This window comes from Anolis sagrei, chromosome 3 (genome assembly GCF_037176765.1).
Source record: "Anolis sagrei isolate rAnoSag1 chromosome 3, rAnoSag1.mat, whole genome shotgun sequence".
In the NCBI taxonomy this organism is placed as follows: Eukaryota; Metazoa; Chordata; class Lepidosauria; order Squamata; family Dactyloidae; genus Anolis; species Anolis sagrei.
The window spans coordinates 115,678,269-115,693,089 of NC_090023.1; the positions used below are offsets into that span (position 1 = coordinate 115,678,269).

A 14,821-nucleotide genomic window follows, 5' to 3' on the forward strand; every position below is an offset into this window, starting at 1 on the left:
TATAATTGCTTCTTGTTTAAAAAAAACCTGTTTTTTGTGAAGCAGAAAATGCAGCCATCTATAAACCATTCCACTTTAAACGTAATGGGATTGTTTTATTAAGATTTCTATAACAGGTTTGAAAGAGCCCAGTATTAGAGAAAACTAAGGGCAGCATTATGTGCAGTCAAAAGATGAGGAGGAACATAACTGTGGTTTGTTGGATCAACACAGATATTTTGTACAGTGCTGTGTTAGATTTTGCTTCTCTAATTAACTCTATTTTTGACATCTCAGTACCAAAAACATTGTTTGTAAGCCCAGTACTACACAGGCCTTTCTTTATAAAATGATTTCAGAAACAGAAATAATCTATAGGGTGAAATAATGATTTGGTCATCTCAAAGCCAATGCACACCAAATACAACATAAAATTGTTTTTCTCCTAACTCTTCGTTTCCATACTAATTATGGATAGGTGAGGAAGAAGATATTCTAGATATGAGAGTAGGAAGAGTGCATAACCTTTTCCATATCTGATGATTTTTTTTTTCCTGGCCTTAAAGAGTAGAAATTGTCTAGCGTACCCAAAAGTAGTGTTGACCCAGCAACGAACCAGTGAGAGAAAAATGACAAGAATGGGGTGGATCTCATTAATTTTTTCCTCCTGCATTTTTTGCATCTTCAGAAAACACATGTTAGGGAGGAGGTGGTGTCTAATATAAGGAGTAATTCTCATTTTTAAAATACTTCCTTGGTGGAGAAAATATTTTTTCCTTTACTGTTATTTCAGCTCCATTGTCTGCTGGTTCACTCCTGAGCACAATTCAAAGTGCTGGTTTTGGCCTATATGGTTCTGGCCCAGCTTGTTCGAACGTATCTCCCTCTACGATCCACCTAGAAGCTTACTATCATCGGGGGAGGCCCTGTTCCTGATCCCACCTCCCTCGCAAGCGCAATTGGCAGGGACGAGAGAGAGGTCCTTCTCGGTAGTGAAACACACTCCCCAGTGAAATCAGAGTTAAATCATGGCTTTGGGACCAAGCCTTCGGACAGCTGACCTAGCAGTAATTGCAATGACTTATGAGCACTGACAATTGAAAGACCTAGGACTGGAACTTTGGAATCTGTTTTGGATTTGAGATTTGGGCTTGGTTGTGTTTTAATACTTTAGTGGATATTTTTAATTTTGTTGTTTTATCTAATGTTAATCTGTTTTGTATTGTTATTGTTTGCTGTTGGCATCTAATGACTGCCAGTTTGTAAGCCGCCCTGAGCCCCACCCTCGGATGGGATATAAATGTTTGAAGGATGGGATATAAGGATGGGATATAAATGTTTGAAATAAATGAAACCAATATTCTGAAGCAAGTCAAAACTAATTTCAGAGGTTAAAGAGGGATATAAGGGGGAGGGATATAAGGATGGGATATAAATGTTTGAAATAAATGAAACCAATATTCTGAAGCAAGTCAAAACTAATTTCAGAGGTTAAAGTTGTTCAGTAGAATGCATTCGGTGATTCAGAAGATCAGAGCTGAAAATATTAAATTGGGAACTGAAATTTTGTAGGAAAAACATTTCTTTGGGAACAGAGTGAGAATTTACAACTTCACCATACAAGAAGATGACAATCTCAACCTCACATTACATTTTTAATATCTTTACTTGCCTAATATCCAGTTTGTATCTGTTGATCCTGGAAGCTCTGAAGTTAACTAGTTAATCTATGCAATTATTTGGTAAGCTTATTTTGTTTTCAGACTGCAACTTTACACAATCCTATTTTGAAGCTTTCAGGAAACAAGAGTTTTCAGGAAGCCTATGCTAGAAGCAATAATACATGTAGCAAATCTTTCCACTTGATAATGCATGACTAGTGCTCTTCCTAAGTGTTGCAAACAGACTTGGGCCCTGGCCCAGAGAACAGCATTGCTTTTGCATTGCCAGTTGGAACTGGAAGAGGAGTTTAATAAATGCCGGAAACACTGTTGAGGGAATAGGAGTGGGGGAAAGGGTGTGCCTCTAGTTGTTTCCCCTGTTGCACAGTGAACATTATGAGGCTTCAGAGTAATGTTTTTCACATTTACCTATTCATTCAGCAGCACAAAATGGGGGTATATGGGACACAAATTCTGTGTTTATTATGCTATGGACACAATTCTTGTCTGCTCTTAAGCCCTAGCTAATAACAACGTTGGGCCCCCTGATGGCGCAGTGAGTTAAACCACTGAGCTGCTGAACTTGCTGACTGAAAGGCTGGAGGTTCGAATTTGGGGAGCAAGGTGAGCTCCCGCTGTTAGCCCCAGCTTCTGCCAACCTAGCAGTTTGAAAGCATGCAAGTGTGAGTAGATCACTCTATGCAGTCATGCCGGTTCCATTACAAAGGAGGCATCTACGAACAATGCCAGCTCTTCAGCTTAGAAATGGAGATGAGCACACGCCCCCCCCCCCCCCCCGAGTTGGACACAACTAGACTTAATGTCAGGGGAAACATTTACTTCACTTAATAACAACATTATTACACCAGGGCTTTAAAGCGGGCAGCCCTGAATTTCTGCAACCTGCAGAATTCTGGGAAATGTAGTTTAGGCCTTTTGAATTCTCCGTTATAGAAGTCCTTGCCTTTCCAAACTACATTTCTGTGAATTCTGCAGGTGGCAGAAATGCATGGCTGACCACTTTAAAGCCCTGGTGTGATAACATTGTTAATCTTCTGTTCACCATAGTTGACTTGTGCATCCATAAAGTGAACTTTGAAATAGTTTTGTATTTAATTGGTATCAAGATGGCACTTGGTCATGTCTTCAAAGTGTAATTAATTCAAATGGTAGTGTGAATCGGAAAAATGCAAATTCTAGAGATTATCCTTAAACATTTGTATAAATAAAATACAATTTTGGTTGTTGATTAAGGGTCCCCGTTTTGTCCTTTTAAAAGGAACCAAATAATTGCTTTTTATTATTAACAACATGGAATTAATTGATGCAGTAGAGAAGAATCAGATCTCAGTGCACTGAAAGATAGAGCTTCATAAACTATTGTTTTTCTAAAATAGGACTCTCCTTCTGTGTATGATAGAGTATACAGTGAAAGCATAAACAAGTGTAACTGCAGTATTTAAAAACAGTTTTCTTTTTTAACCTTTCAAATTAAACTTTGACTAGAAATTGATAAATGAGATCATCTTCAGTTTCATAAATCAGCTGGGTCTAATTCCTTCATTTGCAGATTTTATTAAATTTACTTAATGGTTTCTGAGTAAACAACATAGCTAGGCTAATACGTAGATTTCCGTTATTTTTCTGGATGCTGTTATATAGTTGGATATAATGATTCAGTCACATTTCGATATGGAAAAATGTATGCCTGTGTGTGCATTTCTGGTTCTTTGTGTGTGTGTGTGTTTTATCTATTTGACTAACCCTGTATTTGCTCAACAAAGGTTATGTGTTTTTGAAGTTATTAGTTCACTAGTGCCCCCCCCCTTTTCATGTGGGTGTTCTTATTTCTCTTTGAGCAAAGGATACTCTGCTATACAAACTATTAAAGCATAGTTTTTCTTTCTGTAACAAAGGACACACCTATTTCTCTAGCCTGTCCTTGATAGTGTTGCTTTCCAAATATAACATTTTGTTCTTTTGAACTCCTTCCAGTAACATTTTATTTAATGGGAATGTTTCCATCTGGTAGATATTGAGAATCTGAAGTTACTTTTACAAACATGTGTGCAGATCAGTGTGATTTCAAAAGTATTTTTCTAAGAAAATCCTATTCTATGTTGATTCCAGCCAGGAGTTGAAAAATGCATCTTTTAATAAGCATCTTTTGTTTCATTAAGTACACCGTGGAGATTAAAACATAAAAGCAAATATATATCATGTAGGTATTGCCTGGTTTCATGCTTCAGATTTGAGCAGTTAAAAAGAGGATGAATTACTTCTTTGAAAATGAAGACTATGACTGGAATCCTGTTGGGCAATTACAAAAATGAAACAGTCAGATGTGTGTAAGGTAGTTACACACTTCCGACTGTTTCATGTTTGTGATCCCTCTATAGTCCGAACTGCAATCAATGGAGGCCAGTTTTCCTATCACTTGTGAAGAAACTGACTGATGGTCCCATCCCTTCTCATTTGAGAGGTCTACATGACTGGCTAATTGGGACAAAATTCAGCCTAAATTGTACAACTGTAGTGTGTTTCATAGACATTTTCAAGCTTTCAGAACTAGTCACCTGTAGAAATTAGATGTCTGTAGTTAGTGTTACTTGAATCCATAATATTTAATAGTGGTCTAATAACATATGTTTATTTTTAAAATTATAGTACTGGATTGGGCTGACCATGTCAGCTATGACAGCATAGTACCAAGCTGATTAAAAATGGGATTGCTTCTGTAGAGTTAATTCTGTTTGTGTGCGTCTTTGTTTTGTATGGTAATATTTTCACAAATTGTAGTTCTGCTGTCCTCTATGTTACAGCTTCGTTATGACTGCTTACAAATAAATAGATCTGTATCAGATTATGTTCTATAAGTATCAATTGAGCTACATAAGCATATTTAGTCATACGGATAAGAATGGTTTACATCTCTACTCATGTAAATATTTCTGTCTTTTTTTTTAGGCAAAACCAAAGTTAATCGAGCCAATAGACTATGAAAATGTAATAGTTCAAAAGAAAACCCAAATGCTTAATGATGCCTTGCGGGAGATGCTCCTTTTTCCTTATGATGACTTCCAGGTACATTTTCCTTTTCTAAATCTTTAAGGTATTGGGATTCATGTTTCCAAATGTTGTTTGTTTAAAACTTCAGTCACAGCACGTGCTATAGATTACTTGTATCAGTTGCTATGTTCTTCTTTCTCCAACTTTGAGATTTATATACATTGGCTTTGAACACTCTTATCTTAAAATGATGATTAAAAGATTTGCTTGAAGTGGTTCATACTCTCTATTTTGGTTATCAATAAAACTCAACCAGGAAGGGCATATTGCTCATTCAGATTCATTTGAATTGCTTCCCTTTTGCTAAGAAAACTTTTAAAGTTTTGCTTCTTGTTTTTTTAAAAAACCTTAAATCGAATAGAACCACAATACCAGATGGACTGATTCCTTTCACCCCTTCCTGCTTGTATACTAGGATTCTACTTATGTCTTCCCTCCTGACTGTCCAAATTGCAAGCAGGCACATACAGTGGGTCTGCTCCCTGAGATTATAGCTGTTGTTTTCCTTTTTTTCCTGCACACATTGGTTATGTTGATTTTTTAAACAAAAATTAGTTTCATAGTACATCTGTTTTTCATTGCTAACAACTTTTGATTTTTTATAGATGGAATTGTAGGACAAATCTTTTAATTTTTGTAAGTGAAAGTAAACTGAAACATGTACTACTTACAGTTACATAAATCTGAATGGTTTATTGTACAGTTGTTAGTTAAAATACAAGTTTTTCCCTTCCAAAATGTGCTTTAGTCTGCAATGGCATTACAATACAAGTTATGTGTGCAGTTCTTTAAGACTTTCTAAAGACTATTTTTCCCCCACCCAATCCCATCCCTGGATTTTACCCCCACCCAACCCCATCTCTGGATTTCAAAGAATGGAGCAAATGTTCTGTAAAGTACATAAAGTCAATCTGTATCAACTGGCTTGTTGCATTAATTTCACCTGTTTTTTAAAATAATATAGTTCTCATGACTTTAGCACAACAATGCTGTCAGTGATATTATGCTGTCATGTATTTAAAATATTTGTCTTATCAACACAAAACTGTAAAATTATTTTAATAATAGAAGATGATAATGAGGAATGACACACTTTATTGTGGAAACTTTTTCAGCTATCATAAGGACAGGTAAATGCTTTCTACCATTGTACCAAATAAGCATATAGTATAGCTTTTGTAGGGATATTTCCAGCCCTCATGCCAAGTGCAAGACCCATGGGCTGAATCCATCCACCACATCATTTTATGTACCCATGAGACTTTTAATGCGAGGGCAACATAGCTACATTTATATCAGCGGTTCCCAACCTGTGGTCCATGGACCACCAGTGGTCTGCAAGATCAAAAATATGGTCCACAGCCTCATCATTACTACACCATTGTCTCGAAACCACACAGCAACAAGGGCGAGTGTTCTCGCGAAACCCTCTTATAGTGCCAAGGCAACCAGGATGTCAGGAGGGGAGCGGTTGACTTCCCATGAAAGATTACTACTACCACAATTTAAGGTTGACCAAAAACTGATTTGTAACCCTTTTGGTACTAAAGTTGGAGAGTGGTCCCTGATCAAAGTGGTCCCTGGTCAAGTCGTCCCTGGTAAAAAAAAAAAAAAAAGGTTGGGAACCACTGATTTATACAGTCTTACAATTACAAATGACCCTCTGGAGGTAACCATAAGGCTGATGTGGTTCTCTTCGAAAATGAGTTTGACACCCCTGTTTTAGACCAGCTAAGAAGCAGGGCACTAATAAAAATTGCACTGTTTAGACCATTTTAGATTTTATTTTAAAGCCAATATGTTAGAAAAGCATTTTAAAATTCCTGATTGAAATAATAATAGCTTCTGCTGTTTTGAAGATGAGCAACATGGTTACCATTCATTACATATATGGACCTTGTGTTATTACAAAACCAACTGGGTTGAGGGAAAAAGAGAAAGAATATGAAGAGATTGTGATTTTTTGAAAGTTTTCTTACTGAATTTTAATTGATGGGATCAGCACTTTTTTGAAAATGTATTATCTTTAAAAAAATATACCCAGTTGTAAAGGAGCTCAGCAATGTTTCTCTGCATGTTTGGGTAAGGATATTTTAAGCAGAACTAGGAAGAAGTGTGTTGGGTATCTATTGAAGAAACAGTATTGAATGCAGGAAGCAGGTGTGACTGCAAACAATAGAAAATGTGTATATATATATATATATATATATATATATACACACACACACGCACGCACGCACGCACGCACGCACGCACGCACGCAAAGACAATTAAACATCTTGGAATGTGGGTCATTTCACCAATCCACTGAGACTCCAAATACATTTAGTTCTATCTGAGAGTGCCCGTAGATAGGGTTTTACTTGTTATCTAGTTGTTGTGTCTCATTTGCAGAATTTTGAATGGGGTCCAGATAACATTGGTTCTATTTGTAAATCCTTATTTTCCCTATTATAGCTCATCAGTCTTTTTTATCACATAAAATCTAACAAGGAGAGAAAGACGGAGTAGTTTCACCATGCATGTTGATTGATGTCTACAATTATGCTAATAACATTCTGGACCAGAAAAGGTCATATTTATCTGATTTTCTGTCCATAGAGGAAGGAAAGAAGTTTAGCAGAGAACTGAGTTTGAGATCCTGGAATTTTCACTAATCCCTTGTGAAAAATTCTCCACAGCCTAGCATATATGTGAAAATTTTTGAATGCTGACTCCTATGTATGGTTCCTGCCAAATAAAAACAGTTCTGAACTTCAGTTTGACTGAGGACGTTCCCCTAAAATTTATGGAAAGATTAAGAAAGGAGTGAGTCTAATAGATCAAGCATGCACAGGAGAAGAGACAGAACCAGCAAGAGACACTTTTGCTTTGTGGGGCGGGGTGGAATTATTCTAGTGATAGACTTCCGATAAAATTTCTTATAAGAGTGCCTTTAATTTGGATAGGCTGTTAGAATATGTGAAGGGATGAACTGAAACTTACTTCTGCATTTCAGGGGAATCTTTTCATAAAATTTAGGGGAAGGCTCACTATAGTAATGATAGCTTCCTCTCTTCCTTTGTCTTACTCATTTTTGTTCTGCCAACTGCCTCTGCTACCAACATAGTCTTGGAGAAATGTTTTTATTATACCAGAAGTGATCTACCACCCTGTTTTTGGAAGCAATAAAATACAATAAAATACATTATATAGTAAAGTGTGAAGCATCTCATTGGTGCTTTGTACCCCCCTCCCCCACCCATATATGTAGAATTTTACCTCTTTTCTGAAAAATGGCCAGCATGTACCTCATTTTCTGCTTCTACATAATGCGGAAAAATATGTGAAGGTTTTTTCCCCCTGTGCACTGACTGAAAGAAACTGAAAGTAGATTAATAGGGGGGATTCTTCTGTTTTCTCAAACAAAAGAAAATATGTATGCTGCAGAATGGGAGAACATGGGAAACGTGAGAGCATTAGTTTTAAAACTCAATGTATTAAGGGATTGTGAATATTTTTGACAAAGTACTGGTTAAGCATCTTTTATCCAGTGTTCAAAAATCTGAACTATTCTAGAATCCAAAATTGCCTACATGTATGGTTGAGACTGACTGGACTGACCTTGAGGGAGCTGGGGGTGGTAACGGCCGACAGGGAGCTCTGGCGTGGGCTGGTCCATGAGGTCACGAAGAGTCGGAGACGACTGAACGAATGAACAACAACATGGTTGAGATACTGACATCTTTGCTTCCTGATGGTTTAGTGCACAAGCTTCATTTCATGCACAAAATTATTAAAATTATTATGTATAAAATTACTTTCAGAATGTGGGTGGTTTTATATTGACACTTTATTCTGAGGCTGATCAAGAGTGTTTAATTCTGGATTGGCCCCAGGATTATTTTTACCACCTACCCCTGGGCCATTGCAGTGAAAGGGGGGGGGGGAGTCCTTACTGCCAGCCTCTAGGTTGCATAGGCGGGAAGTAGTCCTGACCATCTGGTAGCACTTGGTCCAAGGCTGCTAGATGCCCACCCTTACTGTCTCCTTTCTGTTCTCCTCATAGAAGTGGCCACTAGCATGACATGGCTGCTGAATATTGCTCGTCAGCTAGAGTGACATTGACTGAGGTGCTAGAGCGATGTTGGAGAGAAGAGAAGGAATTGCCCCTTCTCTCCCTTTCCTTAACCAATTGCACTTATGCCTTGGCCAAAGTCACTCCAGGAGATGATCAACACCAGCCATGTATGTCACAGCTGGTGGCTGCTGCTACAGTGAGAAATGGAGGAGGATGGTATGTGCCATTTCAAGTTCCTGACCCACCGAGGTTCACGGAATAGGAGATAGCTATGGAAATAGTTGTGACCAGTTTTGTTGCAGCACCAGCCCAATGGCTTACATGGGCCTAGTTTGTGCTGAAATCTCAAGGAAAATTCGGAGCAACTTGCAAATATTGTCAATGCAATTCAAGGCTTTGTTTAAGTGGCTTTGGCCCATGTTAACTCAAATTAGCACCATGCATCATTCAGATGCCATGGTGCTGATTCCCACCCCTTTTCAGAATAAGGGTCATAGATGTGCCATTTGGGTAAAAGGTGTATATGAAACAAAATAATTTTGGCTTACATGTGGGTCCCATCTATTTCACCATGTATGCATTTGCAAATACAAATATTCTAAAATCTGAAAAAAATCCTAACCACTCCTAGTCCCAAGTATTTTGCATAATGGTCATTCACTTTATATTATTTTAATCAAGTGGCTATTTATTTATCATGTCATCTGCAACCAGAACATTGTATTACATTTCTAACAGAACAAAACAAACAAACATAAAAACACACACACACAAATTTTGCAAACTTGGTAGCTGATTAAATGTCCTTTGACCAGTATCTGGCCACTTGGAGTGCCTCTGGTGTTGCCGCAAGAAGGTCCTCCATCATGCATGTGGCAGGGCTCAGGTTGCATTGCAGCAGGTGGTCAGTGGTTTGCTCTTCTCCACACTCGCATGTCGTGGATTCCACTTTGTAACCCCATTTCTTAAGATTGGCTCTGCATCTCGTGGTGCCAGAGCGCAGTCTATTCAGCGCCTTCCAAGTCGCCCAGTCTTCTGTGTGCCCGGAGGGGAGTCTCTCATCTGGTATCACCCACGGATTGAGGTGCTGGGTTTGAGCCTGCCACTTTTGAACTCTCGCTTGCTGAGGTGTTCCAGTGAGTGTCTATTTCTTGATTTAAGTCGTTGACGTGCTGGCTGATACCCAAACAAGGGATGAGCTGGAGATGTCTCTGCCTTGGTCCTTTCACTATTGGCTGCTACTTCCCGGCGGATGTCAGGTGGTGCAATACCGGTGTTAGATAACATGATCACATCGGTCGCACCAATCCCTGAGGAATAAGAACATTTTATTGAAATCGTGAAAACCTGCTCACGGGCCTCGATACCGAGAGGCTGCAGAACCAACTACCTTCAGGGCATTACTCTTGAAACAGCTGCCTTGTTGGAAAACTATTACAGGCTACACAACGAAGACCCATTTAGTGAGCAGACTCTTCAGGCAGCGCAGAACATTGTGTCCTCCATCTCTGAAGCCAAGAAAGAACAGTGGATCAAGCTGATCACAGAGGTCGACATGGGCAGGAGCAGCCAGAAGGCGTGGAGGTTGCTAAGACGGTTGAGCAACGACCCCTCACAAACTAATACCCATGCCAACATAAAGGCAGATCAGATAGCACACCAACTCTTGAAGAACGGGAAACCCAACCTTGCCACCAAATTAGGAAAGAAACCGATAGCCAGACAACAAGAGATTGAGAACAACAACCTTCACGAACCCTTTACATCTACTGAATTGGACATGGCTCTCAAAAAAAATGTAAGAATGGCAAAGCAGCTGGCTTGGATGATCTACGGATGGAACAAATCAAGAACTTTGGCCCAAAAGCAAAGTGCTGGTTACTGGAGCTGATGAACAACTGCACCGCATCCTGTCAGATCCCCAAAATCTGGAGGAAAGCAAGAGTCATAGCCATCTTGAAGCCAGGCAAAGACCGTAATGATCCAAAAAGCTACAGACCAATCTCCCTGCTGTGCCACCTCTACAAAGTTCTGGAGAGACTTATTCTGCATAGAATTATGGAAAAAATAGACCCATGTCTGATTCCACAGCAAGCTGGCTTCAGGAAAGGCAAAAGCTGCACATCGCAAGTGCTGAACCTGACTCAGCACATAGAAGATGGCTTTGAAAAGCAGCAGATCACAGGAGCTTCATAGACCTGTCAGCAGCTTATGATACTGTGAACCACAGTATCATTTCCTCCTGAGAAAAATGTATAATACCACAAAGGACCACCATCTCACCCGTCTCATAGGAAACCTGCTACAAAACAGGAGCTTTTTTGTTGAGTTCCAGGGCCAGAGAAGCAGATGGCGGAAAAAGAAGAACGGCCTGCCTCAGGGGAGTGTGCTCGCTCCGTCCATGTTCAACATCTACACAAATGACCAGCCACTGCCAGAAGGGACAGAGAGTTTCATCTATGCTGATGATCGTGCCATTACCGCTCAAGCAGGGAGCTTTGAGATGGTTGAACACAGAAGCTCTCCGAAGCTCTAGGTGCTCTAACTGCCTATTACAGGGAAAACCAACTAATCCCTAATCCATCTAAAACACAGACATGTGCCTTTCACCTTAAGAACAGACAAGCATCCCGAGCTCTGAAGATCACCTGGGAAGGAATCCCACTGGAGCATTGCAGCGCACCCAAATACCTGGGTGTCACTCTGGACCGTTCTCTGACCTACAAGAAGCACTGCCTGAACATCAAACAAAAAGTTGGTGCTAGAAACAATATCATACGAAAGCTGACTGGCACAACCTGGGGATCACAACCAGATACAGTGAAGACATCTGCCCTTGCGCTATGCTACTCTGCTGCTGAGTACGCATGCCCAGTGTGGAACACATTTCACCACACTAAAACAGTGGATGTGGCTCTTAATGAATCAAGTGGCTATTATCCACTCATTGAGGATACCATAAATAAGTATTGGCACTTGTGAATTGACGGCAGTTAATTTTATCTATTGTTGTTTTAAAATTGTATTATTTTGTTTTTATGCCACATGTGTTGATAGGGGTTGTTGTTATAATTTTATGTGACTTGTTTTAAACTTTTGTACAGTTTTACCTGTTGTATATTATATGTGCACCCTGGAGTGCCTTGTGAGCTGCCCTGAGTCCCTTCGGGGAGATGGTGGTGGGATATAAATAAAGTTTATTATTCTTATTGATAATGAATATACCTGTTACAGTATTTTTATATTCTTTAGAAAAAATATATCTATAAAAGAAAGACAATTAACAATGGTTACTTATCAAAGCATGGATGGGATTATGCTGCATTTAGTAGAACTCTTTTTGTCATTAATTGTGTTTTTCCCTTTCATTAAAGACAGCAATATTGAAGCGACAGCATCGATATTTATGCTCTACAGTTCCTGATAATGCAGAGAAAGAAGCTCAGAGTCTATTTGTAACTGAGGTAATAGTTGTGTATGCTACTTGATCGGTTTGTATAATTTTCTGTTGTAGCAAATTAGAATGAGAGCAATGCATATTTTTCTGACTCTTTTTGTACTCTTCTTTTATGAAAAATGATTTTTATACAAAAACTAAAATTGTTCTGCAGAGAAAAAAAGTTTTTTCACCAAAAAGCCCCAAATTACAAAAATGTCTCACAATTTCCTTAGTTCCTTAGATTGCTATTCAGTTGTCTCTTATTGCAATAAGAGAGTAAATGGTGTGAGATGCTTCCCCTCCCCCACTTTTTTCACTGCCTTGTCTTAGGCCTCTCCTTCTGTGCTATGTACACCCTGCAACTTTGGAAAACTGACTGACATCCCTGCATTTTATTATTTTGTTGTAGAGCAGTAAGTAGAAAATATAGCCCTTTGTTGTTTCCTTTGACCTAACAAAAACAAGGGAAATGAGGTTTATTATTATTAACTTCATGCCTTAGGGTCCCTTCACTCTTAATTTCACTTTACCATGACCTACTAATATTAACACAGTCCTTACTGTGAAGAAACCTCAGAACTCACTTTTCATTCTTCCATCAATGCTCTCAAATATTTTCATCATTAACAGAGATGTGGGGTTCTTCTACACTATACTAAAACCTGAGAGGAAGCAGGTTAAAACAACCTGCTTCCTCTTGGGTTGTAGTCTCCACCCACAACCCAAATCCCAGGCCTTCCTGGGAGGGGTGGCTTGATGGCATCCTAGATCAACAAAGGTTATTTATTATTTATCTATTTAGAACTTTTATATCCCGTTCTTCTCTACCTCCGTGGAGGGACTCAGAATGGTTAACAACACCAAAGATTCAATGCTACATAAGAAATAACATTTTTAAAAATAACATACATAATAAATAAGATATAAAACACATATAAAAGACAGTTTGCTGAGTTAAAAACATCATCTAACTCAATCCAAACATTGTGGTCCAATAACTCTTAGGTTGACCCAGGATGCCATCTAGCCCCCCTCCATCCCCCCATTTTGGCTCCCAAACTTTCCGAGAGGCCTGCCAGCAGCACAAACCTCTCTCTACAGTCCTTCTGATGTTTGGTAATGATGTGTCAGGAGTGGGGAGGAGGGAAATCCCCCTCAGCTCCTGACATGCCATTTCCTCATGCCAGGCACCATAGAGAACCACATCAGCCTTATGTTTCAGGTAAAGAGTGAGGCAGGTCTTGCATTTTGGGCCTGTCTGGAAGGGCCTGCATTTACTGTATCATTTAAGTCAGTTGTGAGAAACTGCATGGGTTGAAATGTATGCTAATCTTTCCTGCCCCAGTGTTTTCCTTCTCAGAATCACATCTGCTGCAGCAAATAAGCATAAAAATCAAAATTCATTGGCACCAATGGGATCTTTATAATATGTGTTACAATTCCACAGATCTTTGCCAGGCCATGGGTATTTTTAACATAAGTATTTTATTTTAATTTAAATTTGTATACATCAACAGGTGTGTAGAAACTACTTTTAGTTTTTTAGTATTTTCTTTCCAGATTGATAGCACTCAACCATACACTTTCACTATTATCGTGATAAAACAGAAGAGTGTAACACATACTTTATTAAATATTTCTACACATACCACCCACGCACTTACTAGACCTTGAAAAAGCAAAATAGTCCATCATTTGAATCTAAAAATATTCCATATGTAAGAAACTTACATCCAGCTTGATGGAAGAGAATTTATTTCTGGCATGGCCCTGTCAGGAATGATGGGAGCAGCACTCCAGCCATCTGGAGTGTTGTTCTAGGGTGACATCCTTATCCTTAAATGCCAGAAAAAGATATTTCTGGCATCATTTAGGTAAACATTCTAAGGGTTAGTGCAGTATGCTTGTACTGCGATAAGAAAATTCTTCTCATTTGTTGTACCCCAGATCCTTGCTATTTTCAGTATATGGGCTTCAGTATATTGCTACCAATAACTGGGATCTCAGCAGATCAATATTCGACCAACTATTTACCTTTTATAGTTTTCGCTTTCAACTGTGTTGTTATTAGACCTTTTTTAAAAATAATGTGACTTTCAAGTTGATAATTGCATGACTTACACTTTATCTCTACTTATCTGGCTAGGAAAGGTACTAAATTCTCTTTTTTATGAAAAATCAGCTTCATATGTGCCTTTAAAACCTTGACCAACATACAAGAGAAACTTGTGTTGGAGCCAAAATAAATGAGAATTGTTGTGTTAGCCTAGCAAGGGTGGAGTAAAAATATGCTTCCTCTGACTGAAGAGTAAGATTATGCTGAAAGTGTACGCATATAGCATTGTGTATCCAGTTTGGAGCAATGCAATCTTTTTTCAAATGGTATATTTGAGACAGTGTGCATATAATTTATTGGTGCATTCTTCTTATATAAATGCCAGTGCACGTTTTATTTTTAATAATGCGAATTATATTCATTTATAATAAAGAAACCCAGTTGACCTTTGTTCTTTTAACTCACACACTTTTAAAGGCACAGTTCAAAAAACATCATTTAAATCAAGACAAATTCTTGCTGTTCTAAGTAACCCACATTATTCTTTGAAGACTATT

The 14,821-nt window shown here is 38.6% G+C and overlaps 1 protein-coding gene across 19 annotated transcripts in view; it reads left to right on the plus strand.

Moving 5' to 3' along the window:
• The window catches only part of DOCK9 (dedicator of cytokinesis 9), a 139,699-nt gene that overhangs the window by 48,326 nt on the left and 76,552 nt on the right, over positions 1–14,821 (plus strand). For all 19 annotated transcript variants that reach the window (XM_060769530.2, XM_060769535.2, XM_060769544.2 and 16 more), the window contains exons 2-3: positions 4,608–4,724; positions 12,144–12,233. In XM_060769530.2, the coding sequence (XP_060625513.2) occupies positions 4,608–4,724; positions 12,144–12,233 (207 nt within the window). The remainder of the gene's footprint in view (positions 1–4,607; positions 4,725–12,143; positions 12,234–14,821) is intronic.